Below are 20,737 nucleotides of genomic sequence, written 5' to 3' on the forward strand. Positions count from 1 at the left end.
AGAGAGAGAGGGAGGAGGGGCAGAGGGAGAGGGAGAGAGAGAATCCCAAGCAGACCTCCCTCCCTCCCTCCCTCCCTCCCTCCCTCCCTCCCCTCTCCCTCCCTCCTCTATCCTACTACCCCCTTCTCCTCCATCCCTCCCTCCTTCCCTCCCACCCTCCTCCTTCACTTCCTCCCTCCATCTGTCTCTTTCATCTAAAATCAGCCAGCAGCCCCTGGAACTGATGTTTTGAGGGGCTGACGCTGGGAAACAGTCCCCTGGGATGGCAGACTTGGGTGCGAGCAGGACGCAGTGCAATTTAAGGTTCCTTTCAGCCCTGAGATTCCGGGGTGGTTATCACAGGACAATTTACGACGCGAGCTCCCGGCAGACTTCATGAATACAAAGAATGTCAGATGTTAATTCATTGCTCCAGAGAGTAAGGCAATTTCATAAAAAGTTTTTCAGCAAAATGAAAACCGCAGCAATACTCTAGAATTATTTTACACACAAAAAGAATGTTTCCTTGAAAGCTGCCTACTCTCTCCTGGTGGGGGTGCTATTAGGCTCCAGCAGACTCCCTGCTGAGCAGGGCGCCCGACGCGGGGTTCCATCCCAGGACCCTGAGATCATGACCTGAGCCGAAGGCAGATGTTCAACCGTCTGAGCTACCCAGGCGCCCCAGAAATGTAGCTTTATATCCTTTCTCGTGACCCTCAAAGTCCGCATGGACTCACCTCCCTGCCGGCCAGAGGGGTTTTTTGTTAAAACCCCAGGTCGTGGTTTATCCAATTTCCCGGACTCTTTCCCATCACCAGCAGCCACAATCATGCTTCTCTGAAAACTGTCGCACATTTTCCCACACATCTCGTTCAGCCTTCAAGAGCCTGGTAAGAGAAACACAACTGAAGAAATCGAGGATCCGACGGGTCACGTTATTCCCCCGCAAGGTGTCCTGACTTCTGAATGCCCTTCACGCCCCCAGGGAACTAATAATCGCCATTTAGTGCTTGCAAAGATTTTGTGTGGGAGCAGGCGTACCCCCTTGGTCACTCAGCTGCCACTTCACTCCGTCCTCTGTGAACGTCTGACTTATATTTTCTTCCGTTTTCCTCAGAGCTCTGGGTTCAGCCGGAGTGTGCAGGTGTCCCGAGGGCTGGGTCTCTTTTGTGCCTGGGGACAGCGAAGCTAATTGTCTCCTAATCAAGGGAGGGGTTCAGTGCCAGGAGGAGTGGTGCCAGCCAGATTCCCCAACGTTCTCGTGTAGAAACGGGGTGTGTTTCTGCCTCGGGGGAGGGGGAGGGACTGTAGGTTGAATCAATCACCAATGACCAATGACTTAGTCCAGCCTGCCCATGTCCTGAAGCCTCCGTAAGATCCCAAAGGGACAGGGGCCAGAGAGCTCCCAGGTTGGTGAGCAGGCAGAGATGTGGGGACCGTGGGCCCTGGGTGGGGGGCATGGGAGCCCCACATCCCCTCCCCTGACCCTGCCCTGGGCAGGTCTTCTGTCTGTTCCTCAGTTAACCCTCTTAAAACAAACTGGTGATCTAGGGAGTAAACGGTCTCCCTGAGTTCTGTGAGCGGCTCAGCAGCCTCGTCAAACCCAGGCAGGGGCCCTGGGCACCTATGATTTATCACGTTAAAAAACAAAATTCAACAGAGTACATTGGAAGATCCAGTTGGCTCTATGAAGTGATTATTGATCAGGTAGCATCCTGTCTGGCAAGGAGAGGGGAGCTCTGAGGTTGCACAAAATGGAAGGTTTTTCTAGGAAGGAAGGTGGGGCCAGCAGTTATTAGCAAAGAAAAGAAAGGATTGTTTCAGGCAAGGTCACCTTCCCTTTGGGGAAGCGCTGGAGGTTTTATTAGGTGGATCATCTCATTGTCTTCTGGGAGGAGAGGGCCTTTGTGACAGATTACCTCATCCGTGTAGATTAGAACATTCTGGATTGATGGATTTAAAATCCCACTCCGGGAGAAATTGAAATTACGATGAAGTCTTGGTTTGCTGTCCCTGGAGGCAAGTGACTCCACCTGGGGTCTGGGGCTTTCTTTTTAACCACAGGTCGTCAGTCACTGGTGACAATCTGGATTTGGGAAGGGCATCAGGAGTGTGTGTGTGGGATCTTGTGGGATGAACCCCTAACTGTGGGACATGACCCTACCTTCAGGTCATGAGTGGTAGGATTGAGTTGCATTGTAGGACACCAGCTAACATCTGAGAATTGCTTGGTGGTGGGGGAACCCCTGCCCTGCAAGCTGGGGTTGAGAGCTCAGACCTTTTAATAGGGGAGCTTGATGAAGAGGGTTTTTGTACTCAGAGTCTGAGTTAACAGTTCCAAAAGTCTGTTTCTTTGGCATGCTGGGTCCTGGCAGCCAGTCCTACCTTCCAATGTTGTGATAGATGGCCTTCAGCACTTGAGATCCCCTCAGAATCTCAGACATGGAATCGTGAGGTGCTGGCATGAAAAGTTGCATTTGGGGGGGTCTGGGGGGCTCAGTCGGTTGAGCATCTGCCTTCGGCTCAGGTCATGATCTCAGGGTCCTGGGATCGAGCCTTGCGTTGGGCTCCCTGCTCAGTGGGGAGTCTGCTTCTCCCTTTTCCTCTGCCCCTGCTCGTGCTCTCTCTAGCTCATTCTCTCTCAAATGAATACATAAAATCTTAAAAAAAAAAAAAAAAAAAAGAAAGAAAAGTTGCATCTGGAGTCCAGGTCCATCTCTTGCTGGTCACACACCTGGGGCCAACGATTTGTCACTGATGCTGGTCGGGATCCTCACGGTGATGGGGATGCTATGGCTGGCCTGCCCACCTCACTGGCTTGTGGGGCTCAGCGCTAGTGTGCTTGTGAAAACCAGACCTGGAAAGGGGACAAGACTGGCCTGTGAGCAGCCCACGCCCTTCTGGGCAGCGCTCACTGCTGGGATGTTCTTCTGGGTTCCATGGTTAGAGCCAAGGTTGGGATCGCTGGTTTCCATGGTGCTGTGTTCAGAGAGGCGTGCGGGCATGTGGGCCACCTCCCTTCCCCCTGACATTCCCAAGAGTTAGCAAACTTGGAATAAGAAAGCGAAGAATGGACAACAAATCCCCTGTCACTCACAGACACCCTTGTGCATCCCTCTGGTGCAGGCTGGGTGGGAGGACACAGCATAAATATGAACCCCAGGCACCAGTCACAGGGGCCAAAGCTATTGGGGGAAGGCAGGGGAGCATTGAGCAGGCAGGTATGGGACCTCAACCTGCTGGCCCGGGTCTCCCAGAGGGAACAGAGAAGGGATGGGTGGGTAAGAAGGTGGTGGTCCTTCCACCCAGCAGCTGCCTCATGGGGTTCTGGGCTCGGCATCCCACTGGGATGTGGTCTGCGGGTGCTGGAGGAAGGCAGGGGAGCAGTGCGCTGAAGCTGGGCTGATGGGGAAAAACCAAAGTGGATTTCTCTTTGGTTCGTCCCCCCTGTGTGACTTCCATGCAAGTGCTCATCACTTGTCGTCTTTGAACTCATGGGGTGGTGCTAAGAGAGGCTGGCCACAGAGAAAACACTCTTAGCAAGGGGTCATTAGAATGTAAATCGAACATTTGCCATCTTCAGAAAAAGAGCTGGTGACAGTTAATGTTTATGAAGATCAGAATGTCCTTTTAATTTTTTTTTTTTTAAGATTTTATTTATTTGCGAGAGAGAGAATGAGAGACAGAGAGCATGAGAGGGAGGAGGGTCAGAGGGAGAAGCAGACTCCCTGCCGAGCAGGGAGCCCAATGTGGGACTCGATCCCGGGACTCCAGAATCATGACCTGAGCCGAAGGCAGTCGCCCAACCAACTGAGCCACCAGGTGCCCCAGAATGTCCTTTTAAAGAGGCTTATATAAATAAGAGCGTTTGATTTCTTGTTGGCAGACTTTTTTTTTTTTTAAGATTTTATTTATTTATTTGTCAGAGAGAGAGAGAGAGACAGCATGAGCAGGGGGAGTGGGAAGCCTGCTTCTCCCTCCCCTACTCCCCTTGCTTGTGTTCCCTCTCTCGCTGTGTCTCTCTCTGTCAAATAAATAAAAAATCTTTAAAAAAAAAAAGAATTGAGACAATAGAGGGGAAAAAAATCCTACTTCATACCCTCTTCTTACACATCGGTTGTATTTTGTTTTGTTTTGGATCTGTTTCTCCACGCGGTGTCATGGCGATGCATCTTTTACATACTTGACATCGTGATTCTTGCTAAGAGTCTAAGTGTTTGTGCTGATTCGTCTTTGGAAAAGAGTGCGTCCAGCACTTGCCACGTGTCAGGAACAGTGGTCGCCTGGCGTTCGTGGCCGAGAGAAAAAATGTTCTCCTTGCCTGAAGGAGGCTTGTAGCTTGGGGGACAGGAGGACCACAGGAAGGCCAATAGCAGCGTCCCCTCCTTTGTGGAGGTCCTGAGGGAGAGTGTCAAAGGGCCTCATGGAACTATGTTTGGACTTTATTTATCGATTTTCTCTGCATACTTGCAATATGAGTGTCAATGGTCTTCTTTTCCCAAGAACTGTTTGAGTAAAGCTTCTTTTAATTTCCAAGTGGAAAGTCTCAGGAATTTCCAAAGTTACTCAGTGTACTTATAGTGGAAAAAAAAAATAAATTGAAAACTACTCCATGAGAGCATTTTTTTCAATCAGATTGACAAACACTCAAAACTGCATCATACGCTAACTGCCAACTCCCGTGGATGCATCCTAATTTTTACATTGCCTTCAGAAAACGTCTTTATCACACCCATGTTTTGAATTAATAGCATTTCTCTCTGTCAACCAATATATAATCTACTCTTGGGAATGATTTATGGGAACTTGGAAAGAATTTTTAATTTCCTATCTTGGGCGTATAGAATCGGATCTCTATTCATTTTGTTATTTAGGAATTGTCTTTCCTTAAAGTGCAAACTTTCATTTGTCCTAGACTAAGGCAGATAAATCATGGTCCCCCTCCTACTTGATTGTCCCTATCCCTTTTCCTGTGCTGTTGGCCTTTGAATGCCGTGCACAGATCTTCTGAGTCCTATTTGTACACGTAAGCCTGCCTTGTATGAAAGTAACTTGATGATCCCTGCTTTTTTTCCTTCCTTTCTCCCTCCTGTTTTTTCTCTCTCTCCCCCTACATCTCTGTATTCCCATTTGCTTGATGTGCCTTTGCCCTTAAACTTTTCTGAAATGTTTTGTTTCAGGTGAGTCTCTTGTATGTCTCATATACCTTCTTATTGAGGCAAGGTTAGGTGTATAATAGCATGAAATGAAGTTTTGTGTATATATGTTCTTAGTTAAGTATTTTTCTGTACTTATGATTTTGCTTTTAAACTCATTTAAGGGCACCTGGGTGGCTCAGTCAGTTAAGTGTCTGCCTTTGGCTCAGGTCATGATCTCGGGGTCCTGGGATCGAGTCCTGAGTCAGGCTCCCTGCTGAGTGGAGAGCCTGCTTCTCCCTCTCCCTCTGCCCCTCCCCCACTTATTCTCTCTTTCTCTCTCTCTCAAATAAAGAAATAAAATCTTAAAAAAAACACCCATATTTAATAATGCTTTATTGTTGTGCTGGTAGTTACCTTATAACTGCAACTTCGTATAAATAATATCAACCCTTTATATTTGTTTTTACCATGCAAAAAAAACCGAAGTAATTTCTCTTTTTCCATCATTAAGTTTTCTTCTCCATCATGCAATTTTGGTTGATATTATCTCAATGTCTTCTCTTGTACCATGAAAGATGCCTATGTTTATAGTCACATTTGTGAATGTTGAACAAATAGCCTCTGATTTTGACATTCGCCAACGTATTCTTTCTATCTGATTCATTTCCCCTAACCTTTCAATTTTTGTTTGTCGTATCATTTCTACATTTCAGGGAACATAACATTTGCAGTCTATCTTGTCATCTGATTTTCCATTTTTGTTTTAGTCTTACATTTACTGGAACACATGTTCATTGCTTATCATTATCTTACACTGTAATTTACTGGTCATCCTTGGGTGGGCTAAAATTTGTCTTCTAGTAATTTCCTTAAGATAATCATATGAGATAATATAACCTGAGTTCTTACGTGCTTAAAACTCTTTGCAGCATTTATATTTGAAAGGCAGCTTGGATGGATATGAAATCCTTGACTCAGTATTTCCTCAAGTATCTTGTAGAAATAACTCCATTATCTTTGGCCTTAAATGTGATTATGGAGCAATCTGAGGCCACTTGGATATTTTCCCGTTTTATTTGATCTGGTAATTTTGGCAAGTTGCTAGTGACTTGAAAATTCAATAAATTTAATGGGATACATTTCACTGTTGACCATTCTAGAATAATTGTCCATGGCAGAAGGTAAGACCTTTCAATGTGTAGATTCCAGTTTTCTTGCATGGAAACTTTTGATGGGTTCCAGCATCACCAATTTATTATCTTCCAGCATTTGGTTTTTCTTCTTCGGGGACTTCAGTTGCATGGATTTCTTTTCCCTGCATTTCTTATCCATAAAATTTCCTTAATTTAAAAAAATACCTTTTTCTTTATTTCTGTTTTTTTTTTAGTTGTGTTTCTTATGTCAATTTTTAATGTCCCGTACCACTTTTTGTGTGATATCAATTTGACTTGCACTTCTTCTAATTATATCTTCATTGTCTGATGGCTACTCTTTCCCTTCTATTTCTTTCTAGGTTCTCCCAGTTCACATTTCCTATCTTCTTGCTCTCTTGCCACCTCGTCACCGAATTGTAACAATTCTGCTGTAGGGTGTTTTTTATGTATGGAATTGCCTTATTAAATATTTTTCCATTGATGGCAAAAAATACATTTGCTATTTTCAACTGCCTCATGTGACCATCTTTTTGGGCACATGTTTTTCATTTGTTGGTAACGGTGGGACTCAACCACCTTTATTCCTTATATAAATGTGCTGGATTTTTGTTCTTATGGTTGTTACTCATTCTGAATGAATTGGGAATTCCTGCCCAGTCATTTGTAAGGGGTTCCATTAGTGGTGAGCACCAGGTGATGTTAATGGCCACAAGGACTGAGCGCTTCCTGCAGATACATGTGGTCTTCACATAATGCTCCTTTCCCTGGCCATAGGGTCTGGGCACAGGTGTGGCTTCCGATACCACCCCCCTTAACATGCAGCTTGGCACCCACTTAACACATACTGTTCTATATATTGTACCCTCAGATTGTGCCCCTAGAATTTAAGAGGCGCAATTTTTTTTTAAAGATTTTATTTATTTATTTGACAGAGACAGAGACAGTGAGAGTGGGAACACAAGCAGGGGGAGTGGGAGAGGGAGAAGCAGGCTTCCTGCTGAGCAGGGAGCCCGATGTGGGGCTCGATCCCAGGACTCTGGGATCATGACCTGAGCCGAAGGCAGCTGCTTAACGACTGAGCCACCCAGGCGCCCTGAGAGGCGCAATTGTGATGGCACCTTCTAGCTCTGCAGAGGGTGGGGTTTTGCTACTGACATCTCTCTTACCCGCTTTCTTGTGTGCCTCCTTCTTGACCTTGATTATTTTTAGCAGCTATTTCAAGTACTTACAAGCATTTGTCAAAATCAGAATGAACATTTTTCCCTTCTCTTATTGATCTGAGACTGGTTTTCAGGAGTGGTTTAGGAAAGGGTGAGGTACACAAGCCGTGTATTCCAACTTCTCATCCCATGCAATTTCTCCCAAGTGGCCTCACTCAGCCATGTACGTGCAGAGCTTCTGGATGTTCTCTGGAATCTGGGGTAGTGGCTGCAGGAACTCCAGAGTTGGGTTTATTCACTTGCAAGCCTGTCATGACTTTCTCCTTTATGAAGATGCGGGGGGGGGGGGGTTCCATAGGACACGCACATCATAGCCCCAGACACACATAGAATCCTGACCCAGTGTGACTTCTGGGCAGTAACTCAGATGGAATCTTCACATAATATTTGTGTGGGATACTTACTGGCTCCTCTGTAAGGCTCAAGTTGCTGGAAGAACAGAGTTTAATAGCCGTCAATGCCAGTGCCCTTTTTATTTTAAGGATTTTATTTATTTGAGAGAGAGCCTGTGAGCGCACAAGCGGGGGTGGGGCGGGGAAGGGAGAGGGAAAAGCAGGCTCCCCGCTGAGCAGGGAGCCTGACACGGAGCTCGATCCTAGGACCCTGATCATGACCTGAGCCGATGGCAGATGCTTCACTGACTGAGCCACCCAGCCTCCCAGTTCCAGTGTTTTCAAGTAAAAAAGACATTGTTCATGAACACATAGATAAACTCTTTTCAAACCCCTCCCATCCCCCAAATAAGCTCTGTATTAGTTGTTTTTAACTTTATAAGTGATCCAAGCGTCATTTTTTGCTGTAAGTTGGGTTAGTCTGGGAGAAGAGATATTGCTTGTGAGATATGAAGGTTTTTTTTTTTTTTTTAAAGATTTCATTTATTTATTTGAGAGAGAGAATGAGATAGAGAGCATGAGAGGGAGGAGGGTCAGAGGGAGAAGCAGACTCCCTGCCGAGCAGGGAGCGCGATGCGGGACTCGATCCCGGGACTCCAGGATCATGACCTGAGCCGAAGGCAGTCGCTTAACCAACTGAGCCACCCAGGCGCCCGATATGCAGGTTTATATAGGATTTGACACTTCCTCTTCACAGCCTTCTACTTGCACTGGAAACTCTAAAAAACAAGGACTAAAAAGCCTCAGAAAAATCACAATGCTGAGTACCATCTGAGTTAACTATTTAGTGTCTCTGGATAGCACTGGAGTTAACAGATATTGAGCTTTAAAACGCGATTCACCAAGTTGATGGCTCATTATAATCGTCTCAGACAGAAGAACGAAAACAAAGACGTTAACCCACCCTCCCCCTCTTTTTTTACTCATTTGCAGTTTCCTTAACAGATAGTCGGTTTCTAATGTGTGGATGGCTTTTGCCAAGCAGAGGAGGTACAGAGGGAGGGCTCACCGTCCAGTGGGAAGGGCAGATGGTCCGCGCTGTGGCTAACACTCTGAAGGGGAGGTCTGGGGGCTGTTGCAACGGGGACCTGGCGAGATGGTTCTGTCTGCAGGTCGGCATCTTTGCCAGCACGCTTGTCTTGTCTACACTGCTGCACGTCTGCTTTGGCCTTCCCACTCCTTCTTCATGGGCTTTGCCACCTTCACTTCTCTGTCTATATACCGCATTCAGTGATCTTTTTAAAAACCATACACTTGATAGGTCCCCTCCGCATTTCTCTCCCCCTTCCAAAGCCCTTTTGCGGAATGCCCTTGTTCTTTGAGTAAATCCACTCTTGCCCAGATGTAGAAAATCCTTGCAGGATCTGGCCCAGCTGACGCGTGACCCCATCTCCTAACCCACGTGGTCCTCGGCCACTCCAGAGCCCTGCCGCCATGCTCCCACCTCCAGGGCTTGCACTTGCTGCCCCTTGGCCTGGAGCCATCTTCCTCCACATCCCTGCGATTCCTGCAGGACTCACTTCCTTACTTCATCTGCTCTCCGCTCTGATGCTTCTTCTACAGACAAATTGCCCAGCTACCCTGTTTGAGATAGCATCCCTTCCCACTGGGGCTGAAGCTGTTCTTCCACGTGCTTGACACGGCGCTGTGCATCTCCTTGTCCTGGCTTATGTCAGGTGCTTCCCCTCCCCCCCTCCGCCCGAATGCCGGATCCTTCACGACAGGACCTTTCTCTCTTCGGTTCAATCATGGACCACACGCCCAGTCGAAAGGCTTGCCCCTCTGGGCAGCCTCCATGATGAATTTGGCCAACCCATGGCTCAGGGAGCCTCCCTCCCTCTCTTTCTTTCTTAGATTTTATTTATTTATGAGAGACAGCGCGTGCGCACGGGAGTGGCGGGGGAGGGGCAGAGGGAGAGGGACAAGCAGACTCCTTGATGGAGCCTGATGTGGGGCTCGATCTCACAACCCTGAGATCATGACCTCAGCCAAAACCAAGAGTCAGACGCTTAACCGACTGAGCCACCCAGTCGGGACAGGGAGACTTTCAACGGGCACTTTTCAGGCATCTTGTAAGGCAATAATCTATGGTCAACTGAGATCATGCATTGAAGATACACGATGGTCCCAACTAAGTGGGGAAAGTTGTAGTCAGGCGTGAATGGCCTGTGTCCTCCCCACCTGCCCTGCCTAGGAAGGTGTCAGCAGTGATTGGGGTGGGGGACAGTGGCCGCTCAAGGCACCTCCAACCAGTGCGTCTCCTTCCTGAGTTCGCATGCCTACTAAATCAGGACACCAGGCAGCCGTCCCGTTGAAATGGCCTAACGAGATGTTGCTCCTTAAAAGGATTTGTCACTTGTAAGGACAACGTGAAAATGCATGTATGCGTGAGCCGGACTCTGAGTAGAACCACTCTCCTTGCCCTTGGGTGCTGACGGGATTATTTCCTTGCAGATTTCTGAACAACGTCGGCTTCTTTTTCCCTCTGATAATGATGCTGATGTGGATGGTGTCTGTGGCCAGCATGGTCCGAAAGCTGGTTTACGAGCGAGAGATCCAGATAGAAGAGGTAATCAGCCAAGCCCGCTTGCCTGGGGGACCAGCAGGGGCAGTGGGGGCCTTGGAGCCAAATTCTGTCGCATATCACCCCTGGACTCAGTTTTGCCTGCCCTCCTCTCTGCCGGGGTTCCCATGCATAGCTGGGATGGGGCCCTGGGGGGAAAGCATTTCACGTTGAAGCCTGACGCCCTGCCAGGTTAACTGGTGTTTCCTGTGGGGATGGAAGGAAGCCCAAGGACGGGCACACCAGGTTCAAAGAAGGGGGCCAGCATTGCCCATCAGCAATTTTTCTACAACCTGAAAAGACCTAAGGGCGGACTTCCCACCTTGATTTATGGTCAGATGGCTTCATGGCCACCTTGCTGTTTTTGTTTTAATATTGTTAAAACCGGATACTCTCAAAACTGCTCTTAAGAGTGAAAGTTTCTGAAAGTACCCGGTGAAGGCCGGCCTCCGCAGAGGATGGGTGCACGTTACCCTCTTGCCTCCTATTAACTGAGGTGAAGGAACAGCGAGGTCAAGTGCAGTGTTCACATTTAGTTCTGACTGGGACTTTCACTGCTGTTTCCCACGTTGTTCACCTATTTAGAACGGATTTTTTCCCTACATTGCTGTGTTTCCTCCCCATCTAGCGGGGCCCCTGGATGTGGGGACTGGGGACCGGGGCTCAGTCATGCTGAATTGGTCTCATTTTACCAGTGACCGGCCCCATCCTCCAAGATACCCCGATGTTACAGACAGAAAACAGGAGGTTTAACGGATGCATTGGTTTTGTTGTTATTACTTTAAGCTGAGTGGTTTTGCAAAATGCATTCTAACACTCACACGAGAGACGCCCAACTCGAACAGCTTAAGGTCCAGTATTTCCCCCCTCCCTTCGTTGTTCTGTTTGTCCTCATTAAACCAAACCAACACAATCAAAATGATGAGAGATTAAAAAAGAAGGAAAACAACTAAAAACACCAAAAAAATAAAAAGGGGAAAAGAAACAAAACCAGCAAAGTCCAAATGGATAAGGGAGCACCTGGGGGCTGGGGTGTGCCCCCGCCCCTCTGCTGTGTGGGCTCGTGGCCGTGACCTCCCCAGGGGAGCGTTCGCCAGAACGGATGCTGGGCTCTGGGGTCTGTGCGGGGCTGATTTCCACGCGGGCCCCAACATGGAAGTTTCTAGTGCCACCTCTCTCCTGTGATCTGATCTGTTCTTTCTCAAGGATCCGGGTGATAACTCTGCGTTTCGTTCTTTTGACAGTACATGAGGATGATGGGAGTGCACCCCACTGTCTTCTTCCTGGCCTGGTTCCTGGAGAACCTGGCCGTGTTGGCCTTAAGCAGCGCCGCCCTGGCTGTCATTCTCAAAGCGAGCGGCATCTTCGCGCACAGCAACGCCTGTATCGTTTTCCTCTTTCTCCTGGACTTTGGGGTGTCGGTCATCATGATGAGCTACTTCCTGAGTGTGTTTTTCAGCCAAGCGAACACGGCTGCCCTCTGCACTAGCCTGGCGTATATGATCAGCTTTCTGCCCTACATAGTGCTGTTGGTTCTCCATAACCGACTGAGTGTTGTCATTCAGACGCTTCTGGTAAGTGGGCTGTCTCTTCTTTCTCTTTTCAAACTGCTGTATCTACCCAACCAATCAGCCACGACATCCGTCCATCGGCCTGTCATTTTCAGATCTAGGTGGGCTTCCTGATACCTGCTCCTCTTTACTCGGCCCCCGGAGGCAGACCTTGCAGTTGCCATTCATCGGCATTGCAGTGATTTTGCTAGAAGGCAGCCCGTGAAGATTTGGTGCTTTTCACGTAACAGGGACTCTCCTCTGGAGGCTTTTTGGAAATCGGTCGTACCCCAAAGGCAGCGTAGGACCTCCGTGTCTCTTTGTTTCCTGGATGGACAGAGATAGCTTTCCAAAGCTATTCTAGCAGAAAAAATTAAGCATTTTTCTGGAAGCATCAGGAATGACCTCACATTAAGTGGAAAGATCCCTCTGTTAGCAGTGTCGGAATCATTCATCCGTTTAAAGTGTACCTCCCGAAAAAGTGCGAGAATTCTGTTAGGTGTGCGATATGAAATACATAGAAGAGACACACTCATTCCTTCTTGGATGAGACATGCCTGGCGGGCGCAGGGAACTCTGTCCACAGGGACGGGACCCGTGTGTGGCTGAGGACGGTCCGCCCCAGATCTCTCTTCCCCCCACAGGTCAGGCCGGGTTCCCCAACTGCAGTCTACTGGGAGGTGTGACTGGAGCCACTAAGGGAGAATTTGGGAGGTGCCAAGGAGGGGTAGAATCTCAGGCTCCTCGGGGCACTTGAAGGCCCTCAGAGGTCACCTGTCCCTGAACAGCGTCGTGACGGCTGAGGGACCCTTGCCTGTTGGGACGGTGTCACTTTCTCTGCTCACTTGGAGTCTCAGGGTAGAATACCTCTGTGAAGGCCACGTTATTTTTCTCCAGCATCCATAAAGCTCCATGGTTCCTGCTGGCCGTGGACACACAGCACGATGAAGAAATGCCACCTTGAATCAGGATTTTAATCCACTGATAGGTGCTCACCAGTTCCAATTAGCTGATGTTGCACCTGCAATAATTCAGAACCAGTAATTTTGGGTTAGTGTTCATTAGCTGTTTCCGGAATCATGAAAACTCCTGGGATCCTTTACCCCCCTCCCACCACCCCCCATACTCCTTCCATGTAGGGAAAGAGCCAACTGACCACCTGGCCTGAATTTCAAATACTGTCATATGTGTTTTTACTTCAATCCATCTGTTTTAATGTTCCAGCATACACCGTTGGATTTCCTTTTTGCATGTTCAAATGTTTCCTTGCCAAAAAAAAAAAAAAAAAAAAGAAAAAATCTAACCCTGGTACACGATCTTTTTAAGCGTAAAATACGTGTTCAGTGGGCTTTTTTGTGGACGTAGGACCTGTCCAGTGGAAATAAAGCAGCATTTTCCTCCAGTGGGCTCTCTCGCTAGTGCAGAATCATGTGGATATTCCATCAGTCTGCTCTCAGCACGCTCTAGGGCATTCACATAATAATAAAAACCAAGAAATCGCTCCGTTCTGTTCTCCACTGTTTCGAGTGACGCATTTCTGTATGCGGTGCGTCGGGTCTATGGCATTTCAAGCGTCGCAGTAAAGAGAAAGAATTCTTCTCCACATTAAAAACTAGCTTGTTATCAGGCTTTTCAGAGTGGGCTGACGTTTGGCTCAGTCTTCCGGGGTCAGATACTGAAATCACCGCCCGGAGCGATGCTTTGGCGTCGCTCGGTGGGAACACCCTGCGGCTTCTCTGTTTGAATTTAATGCCGTGGGTTTTCTGGGGTCTCCGTCAAGCGCTAACGTGCTGTTTCTCTCTCTGTTCCCCGTGGGCAGTGCCTGCTCTCCACCACCGCCTTTGGACAAGGAGTGTTTCTCATCACCTTCCTAGAAGGGCAAGAAACAGGTAAGGAAGGGGAGGCTTTTGTAAAACGAGATCCAGTGATTCAGGTGTTGAGGCGTTTCCAGTTGGTCCTGTTGCAAGCGCGGGAGGAGAAGGTCTTTATTACAAGTGGAACGTTTGGATCGAGACGCTGGTGTTTGCCTCAGCTGATGTGAATACCCCCCACGGCCCAGTTGCCCTGGATAGATGCATTTTGGTGAGGCAACAAGTCGAGATAGAAGTAAAGCAACACTAAAACACACACACACACAAAAATCGTAAATGTTAGATATTCGAATGTGGTTAAAGCCACTCCACCTGATTTCCTTGAAATCCACTGAGATGAAGCAGGCTCCCAATTCATTTGAGGAATTGTGATCGGCGGGATGCCCTGCCTTTCGACCCGGCTGCGTCCACCTTGGCTTTGGGGTTCTAGAACGCACGGACTCACTCACCTGAAGCTGCCCTGAGAGAGGGTGTGCGGTTCTGACTCTGACCTTTTCCTTCCTCCCAGGGGTTCAGTGCGATAACATATACCAGGCTCCGGAACAAATGGGCATGACATTTGGCTGGGTTTGCTGGATGATTCTCTTTGATTCAGGCCTTTATTTTTTATGTGGATGGTACTTGAGCAACTTGATTCCTGGTAAGAATTCTGCACGGTAAGAGATGCCCCAAATAAGCTAAAAAAACAGTTTAAAGCAATATACATGAGTATCAGAAGAATAAGTAATTATTCTAAATTCAAATGAGACCTCAGAGAGGGCGTTCGTAGGATGTGTTTTAGAGGGAGGTGTGAATGCTTGAAGAGGAGATGGGCTGCCCGAGTCCTGAATGAAATGGTAAAGGCCACGTGAGGATAGACGGAAGTGCCTCGATCCTGACGGGGACTCCCCCCGCCGCCTGCCCCAACCCGGCCACCAGGCAGCTTCCCAAGTGGGTTTCTGTCAAAGAACAGGAAAGACCTAGGATCAGGGTTCTCAGGGTCAGGGATGTGGGGAGTGAGGGCAGGAGAGCCTGGGGGCACATGCGTCCTTGGCCCCACGGGGACCAGGTCGGGCAGGAGTCAGTGACGGTGTGGAGCAGGAGTGGAGAGGTCTTTCTCTTGGCCAGGTCAGCTGGGGACAGAACCTGGACGAAAACCAGGCTGAGAATGAGGGGCTGTGCAGGGGCCCGGGGTCAGGTGTCACCTCCAAACCCGGAGTCTCAGCGGCGTCAAGTGTGGGGTTTCTCCTGTGGTGTGGCAGGTGCGTCCTGGAGGCCACGGGAAGCCAGGCCACCAACAGTAATGGTTTTCCCTGCTGTGTTTGTGGGGAAGGAGGAAGCATACCACATGCTTGGCTCAGGCCGAAAAGAGCAGAAACAGCTTTTAAAGTTTCTTTATCTTATATTTTTAGCAGTAATGTTTTGATGGTATTCTATACCCTTGCTGAAATGACTTGTGATTCTGTCTCTGTATTTTCCAAAGCACCTGGATATTTCAAGGGGCACCTAACCTTTAAAGTTAAGAACTGAGAGAGAGAGAGAGAGAGAGAGAGAGACATAGAAAGAGAGATGTTCTAATCATACACACATTGACTATGAAAGGATACAAAGACAATCCGTCCATTCTGTTTTCAGACTTGGAATGCTCATGTGTCACTGAAGGATGAGTAAAAATCCAAATGAAAGGTGCCACTGACGAGATTATCTTACAGAAAATCAGGAACACACGGCCTCCAAGAATTAGAGAGCGCGCATAAACCTGCAATGTGTTTCATTTTGGAATTTTAGATTGCATGGTCTGGGGACTTTGAATAAAATTAAAGAAAAACTGGATTCTAGGAAATAAGAAGTTAAAAAAAAGTTAACTGAGGAATACCAAGGTGAAATAAAATCGAATGACAAGCACTGGATATTAAAAGGCAGCTAGCCAGCACAAGGGAGGGATGTTAGAAAGTATGCACATGATATTGATGTTAAAATGTTTGAGGAAGGGGGTCACAAGCAAAGGAATAGGGCGCCAAGTCACGGCCGGGGATGGGAGGGTAGCGGGGTGTCCCTGGAATTGGGAGAGATGCAGACAGGTGGCTGGAAGGAGACAGACAGACGGGCCTTGCAGACTGATGCTCTCCCTGATGAGGAGACACACAGACCGAGTGAAACAGAATAGAAATGGAACAGTCATTAACCAAGGAGAGGAAAAACCGAGCTTTGCACAGTCAGGGCTCACCGCACTGAACACAACATTAAGGGACAGAGACCTACAGCTACATATAAAATGGTGATATGTCCACAGACAAGCATAAACCCCAGCAAAGACAGGTTATCCTTGGCAGTGCCGAGATCCGCAGGAGATCTGGGCAGGAATCCAGAAGGAGCTGAGTTCTCCCCTCCTCCTTCAGGACGGGAGGCATGAGGAACCACGGTGGGAACGTTGTCCTGTCTTAAAGTAAGGCATTTCCAGCGAGCGAACCCCCGGTCCTGCTCACTTCTGCAGGTGCAGCCTGCTCCAGGACGGAGATGGGGCGGGGGGGGATGGAGACAGAGATCCCGGGAAGGAGGGTAGATCAGCAGGTTTTGCAAGTGCGGCTGAGTCAGATCTGAAACGGGGCAGCAGCTGAAGCTGTCAGGGGAAGCAGGTGGAGAAGGGCTTTGGGTTTGATGATGATGATGATAATGATGATGGTGGGAGCCCGGGAGGCTCTCTCATGGCTGCAATGTCTTCTCAGGGCCATCGGGGACCGGGGAAGGAGAGGTGGGGAGGAGATCGGGGGACCGGAGAGGGAGGACAGGCGAGCATGTCTCAGCTGGGGTGCCATCCTCAGCGTCCCCTGTCACGCTCAGCATTCCCCATAGGTGCTTGTCATGGGCGGGAATTAGATGCTGAGATGAAGGCTCCAGCCACTGGGGAAGGAAGTAAAACACAGCAAGACAGAGATGTCACAACCAGGAGACAGACCACCATTGTTGGCAGGTCCTGTGCAAGAATCAGTTGAAGAAAGGCAGGACCACTGGGATGACTGATCTCAAGCGCACAGACAGGAAAACCACCAGCTTGGCTGCGTGTCAGCAATAAATGCGACACGGTAACACTCTTAAGAGCAGTAAAATATCTCGGCGTGAATCTAACGTAGAAGAGAGTGTGTATCAAATAAGAAAGTAAAAAATTTGGCAGTGGGGCACCTGGGGGGCTCAGTCAGTTAAGCATCCGACTCTTGATTTTGGCTCAGGTCATGATCTCAGGGTCATGAGGTCAAGTCCCGCGTCGGGCTCCTCACTGGGCGTAGAGCCTGCTTAAGATTCTCTCTCTCCCCCTCCCCCCTCCCCCCGCTCCCTCTAAAAAAATGGTGAACATAAAATAGATTTGAATAAATACAAAGAGATGCCATGTTCCTTAATGTGGATATTTACCAATTTAAGTGTGTTGATTTTCTCCACATTAATTTATACCATTTCGTATGAAGCGTTGCGTTAATATAACAAAGCCCACATAAATCATTTAAATAAAAAATACTAGAAAGGGAATTTCTACAAGCAGTAGAGTGTGTCAGATTTGTCGTATGTTAAAAAATTCTTAAAATGGGGCACCTGGGTGGCTCAGATGGTTAAGTGTCTGCCTTCGGCTCAGGTCATGATCCCAGGGTCCTGGGATCGAGTCCCGCATTGGGCTCTCTGCTCCTTGGGAGCCTGCTTCTCCCTCTGCCTCTCTCTCTCTCTGTCTCTCATGAATAAATAAATAAAATATTTAAAAAAAAAAATTCTTAAAATGTTTATTCTCAGGGCGCCTGGCTGGCTCAGGCAGTGGAGTGGGCAACTCCGGATCTCGGGGTCATGAGTTCAAGCCCCGTGTTGGGTCTAGAGGTGACTTAAAAATAATATCTTTAAAAAATGATAAAAAATAAAAAATTAAAAAATTAAAATAATGTTTATTCTCTTTGACTCAGAAATCTGAAGAAATAGCCAGGTGAGTGCAAAGTATGTTGCACATAGATGTTCCTTGCATGTTATCTTTGAAAGCAAAACTCTGGCAAACCTACATTTCTATCTAAGAGTGTGGACTGAAGATGAATCAGTTTTGCATTTGTAATAGGGACTCCTGTGAACTAGTTACACATCTATGGAATTCTGTTTTACAGGAATATATGTGGGGGTGGGATATGGGAGATCATTGCTGTGGACCAAACTGTCTATGAAATAAGGGATAAAATATAATAATACGTAGTTAAAATTTAAAAAATCGTAATTTCAGTATAGTTAACATACAGTGTAATATTAGTTTCAGGTGCACAATACAGAGATTCAGCACTTCCCTACATCACCCGGTGCTCATCACGACAGGTGCACTTCATCCCCATCACCTGTTTCCCCCATCGCCCACCCCCTCCCCTCTGGTGACCATCAGTGTGTTCTCTGGAGTTGAGTCTGTTTTTTTGTTTTTTGGGGTTTTTTTTTGGTTTGTCTCCTTTTTTTGTTGTTGGTTTGTTTTGTTTCTTAAATTCCACATAGGAGTGAAATCATATGGTATTTGTCTTTCTCTGACTGACTTACTTCACTTAGCATAATACTCTCTAATTCTTTCCATGTCATTGCAAATGGCAAAATTCATTCTTTCTGATGGCTGAGTAATATTCCATTGTATGTATACACCACATCTTCTTTATCCATTCATCTGTTGATGGACACTTGGGCTCTTTCCATAGCTTGGCTCTTGTCAATAATGCTGCAGTAAACATAGGGGTGCGTATATCTTTTTCAAATTGGTGGTTTTATATTCTTTGAGTAAATGCCAAGTAGTGGATCATTTGGTATTTCTTTTTTTTTAAATTTTTTTATTTTTTAAAGATTTTATTTATTTATTTATTTGAGAGAGAGAGAGAGAGAGGGAGAGAAACAGCATGAGAGGGGATAGGGTCAGAGGGAGAAGCAGGCTCCCCGCCGAGCAGGGAGCCCGATGTGGGACTCGATCCCGGGACTCCGGGATCATGACCTGAGCCGAAGGCAGTCGCCTAACCAACCGAGCCACCCAGGCACCCTCACTTGGTATTTCTATTTTTAATTTTTTGAGGAACCTTCATACTGTTGTCCAGAGTGGCCGCACCAGTTGGCATTCCCACCAACAGTACATGAGTGTTCCCCTCTCTCCGAATCCTCACCAACACCTTTTGTTTCTTGTGTTGTTGATTTTAGCCATTCTGACAGGTGTGACGTAGTATCTCGTTGTGGTTTTGATTTGCATTTCCCCCTTGATGAGTGATGTTGAATGTCTTTTCATTTGTCTGTTGGCCGTCTGATGTCTTCTTTGGAGAAATGTCTGTTCATGTCTTCTGCCCATATTTTAATTGGATTATTTGTTTTATTGGGTGTTGAGTTTTAGAAATTATTTTTTTAAAAAAGATTTTATTTATTTGAGAGAGAGAGAGAGCATGAGCAGGTGGGAGTGGCAGAGGGAGAAGCAGACTCTCCGCTGAGCAGGGAGCCCAATGTGGGGCTCAATCCCAGGACCCTGGGATCATGACCTGAGCTGAAGGCAGGCGCTTAACCGACTGAGCCACTCAGGCGTCCCTGGCGGGGGCTTTTCACTTGCATCGCTGTGTGGGATGAGCCTCACAGAAGGCAGGTCAAGGGCAATTCTTTGTTGAGCTGCGTTGTTCTGCCCTTTGTAGGACACCCTCCACCCAGATGCCCGCCCACTAAGGGCCATCTGTGCTACCCCCTATTTATTAACCTGCTTTTTTATCTTCTGTATATCTGATACTCTGACATCTTGGAGCCTCAGGGACCCAAGAGGGACTGTCCCGCAAGGGCTAGCCAATCCTAGAGATAGTAAAGGATTTGCTGGTGAGCTCCCTTTTCATCTGCAAACCCAGCCATCCAGAGCTACACCCTGCCACCCCCTCTGTAGGCTATCCTGTCCCCTGGCCTCAGTGCCCCAGGGACCGAGCAACTAGGGACAGCCGCTATGCCCCAGAGCCTGCTCTCCCTACCTCACCTGCTCCTTCCACAGAAGCCACAGTAAAGGCTCTTGCCTGCGCTCCCCTCCCCTGTGCCTCCTGATGGAGCCTGGTGCTTCCCCATGTGGCCCTGCCCGGTGCCAGGTGTCCCCTCCTTCCGGGACCTGAGTAGCAACCCATCTTTTCAAAGGCCGGTTTCCTGATCTCTTGTCCTCCCCATGCCTGAATAATAATAAAACCTACAATTTAAAACACCCATTCACTGTTCCAACCAAAAGTACCCCTTTCCACATTTCCAGAACACCCTCTGTGAGAGTCTCAGCAAGTTGAGGGTCGCTGTTTGTGAGGCTCTGGCAGGTAACAAGGCCTCCCCCGCCAGGGCTGGGTGGGCAGTTTCCCTGTTGCTGTCTATGTCCTTCTGTTGGTCTTGTCCGTGGAGTGATGGGGTGGGTCCAGACCCCCGCATTTCTCACCCTGGCGTCTGAGCGGGAGGCCCCGTAAGGACCCGGCCTCCTGGCCCGCCAGGTTCGAGGTCAAGTGCAGATCCCCGGGCCTGCGCAGAGCATCCCGGCAGACATCTGGCCCTCTCGAAGTCTTTTCATTTCATAAACCCTTCTTTATGTGCTTCCAATTAAATCTGATTTCGCTTGATCTGTCTAGTTGCATTGACTTCTGCTTTTATCACTGTCAGGTTTTGGGGGGCAATGCTAATGAGTTTCCTGGCCCGCGAGGAAACTCAGGCAGCTCCCCAGGAGGAGAAGAGCTCTGGAGAAGCGCAGGGCCTTTGCATATATTAATGTGCCCGATTACATATGGTAATGTGAGCAGGATGCTTATGCTCATAGAGTGCACGTAAAACACGTTTGGATTTATAAGCAAAAGCGAAGTGCCAAGGACAGCTTAGGAGCTGAGTGGCCGCCCTGCTAACGGATTTGGCAGCCTT

The 20,737-nt window shown here is 48.0% G+C and overlaps 1 protein-coding gene across 1 annotated transcript in view; it reads left to right on the top strand.

Annotated features, from left to right (window-relative positions):
- The window catches only part of ABCA13 (ATP binding cassette subfamily A member 13), a 372,949-nt gene that overhangs the window by 146,625 nt on the left and 205,587 nt on the right, over positions 1-20,737 (top strand). Inside the window, exons 32-35 of the mRNA XM_035026542.1 lie at positions 10,338-10,452; positions 11,691-12,020; positions 13,816-13,885; positions 14,376-14,507. Coding sequence (XP_034882433.1) covers positions 10,338-10,452; positions 11,691-12,020; positions 13,816-13,885; positions 14,376-14,507 — 647 coding nt within the window. The remainder of the gene's footprint in view (positions 1-10,337; positions 10,453-11,690; positions 12,021-13,815; positions 13,886-14,375; positions 14,508-20,737) is intronic.

Source organism: Mirounga leonina, unplaced genomic scaffold (assembly GCF_011800145.1).
Source record: "Mirounga leonina isolate KUSES-001 unplaced genomic scaffold, KU_Mleo_1.0 Mir_199, whole genome shotgun sequence".
In the NCBI taxonomy this organism is placed as follows: Eukaryota; Metazoa; Chordata; class Mammalia; order Carnivora; family Phocidae; genus Mirounga; species Mirounga leonina.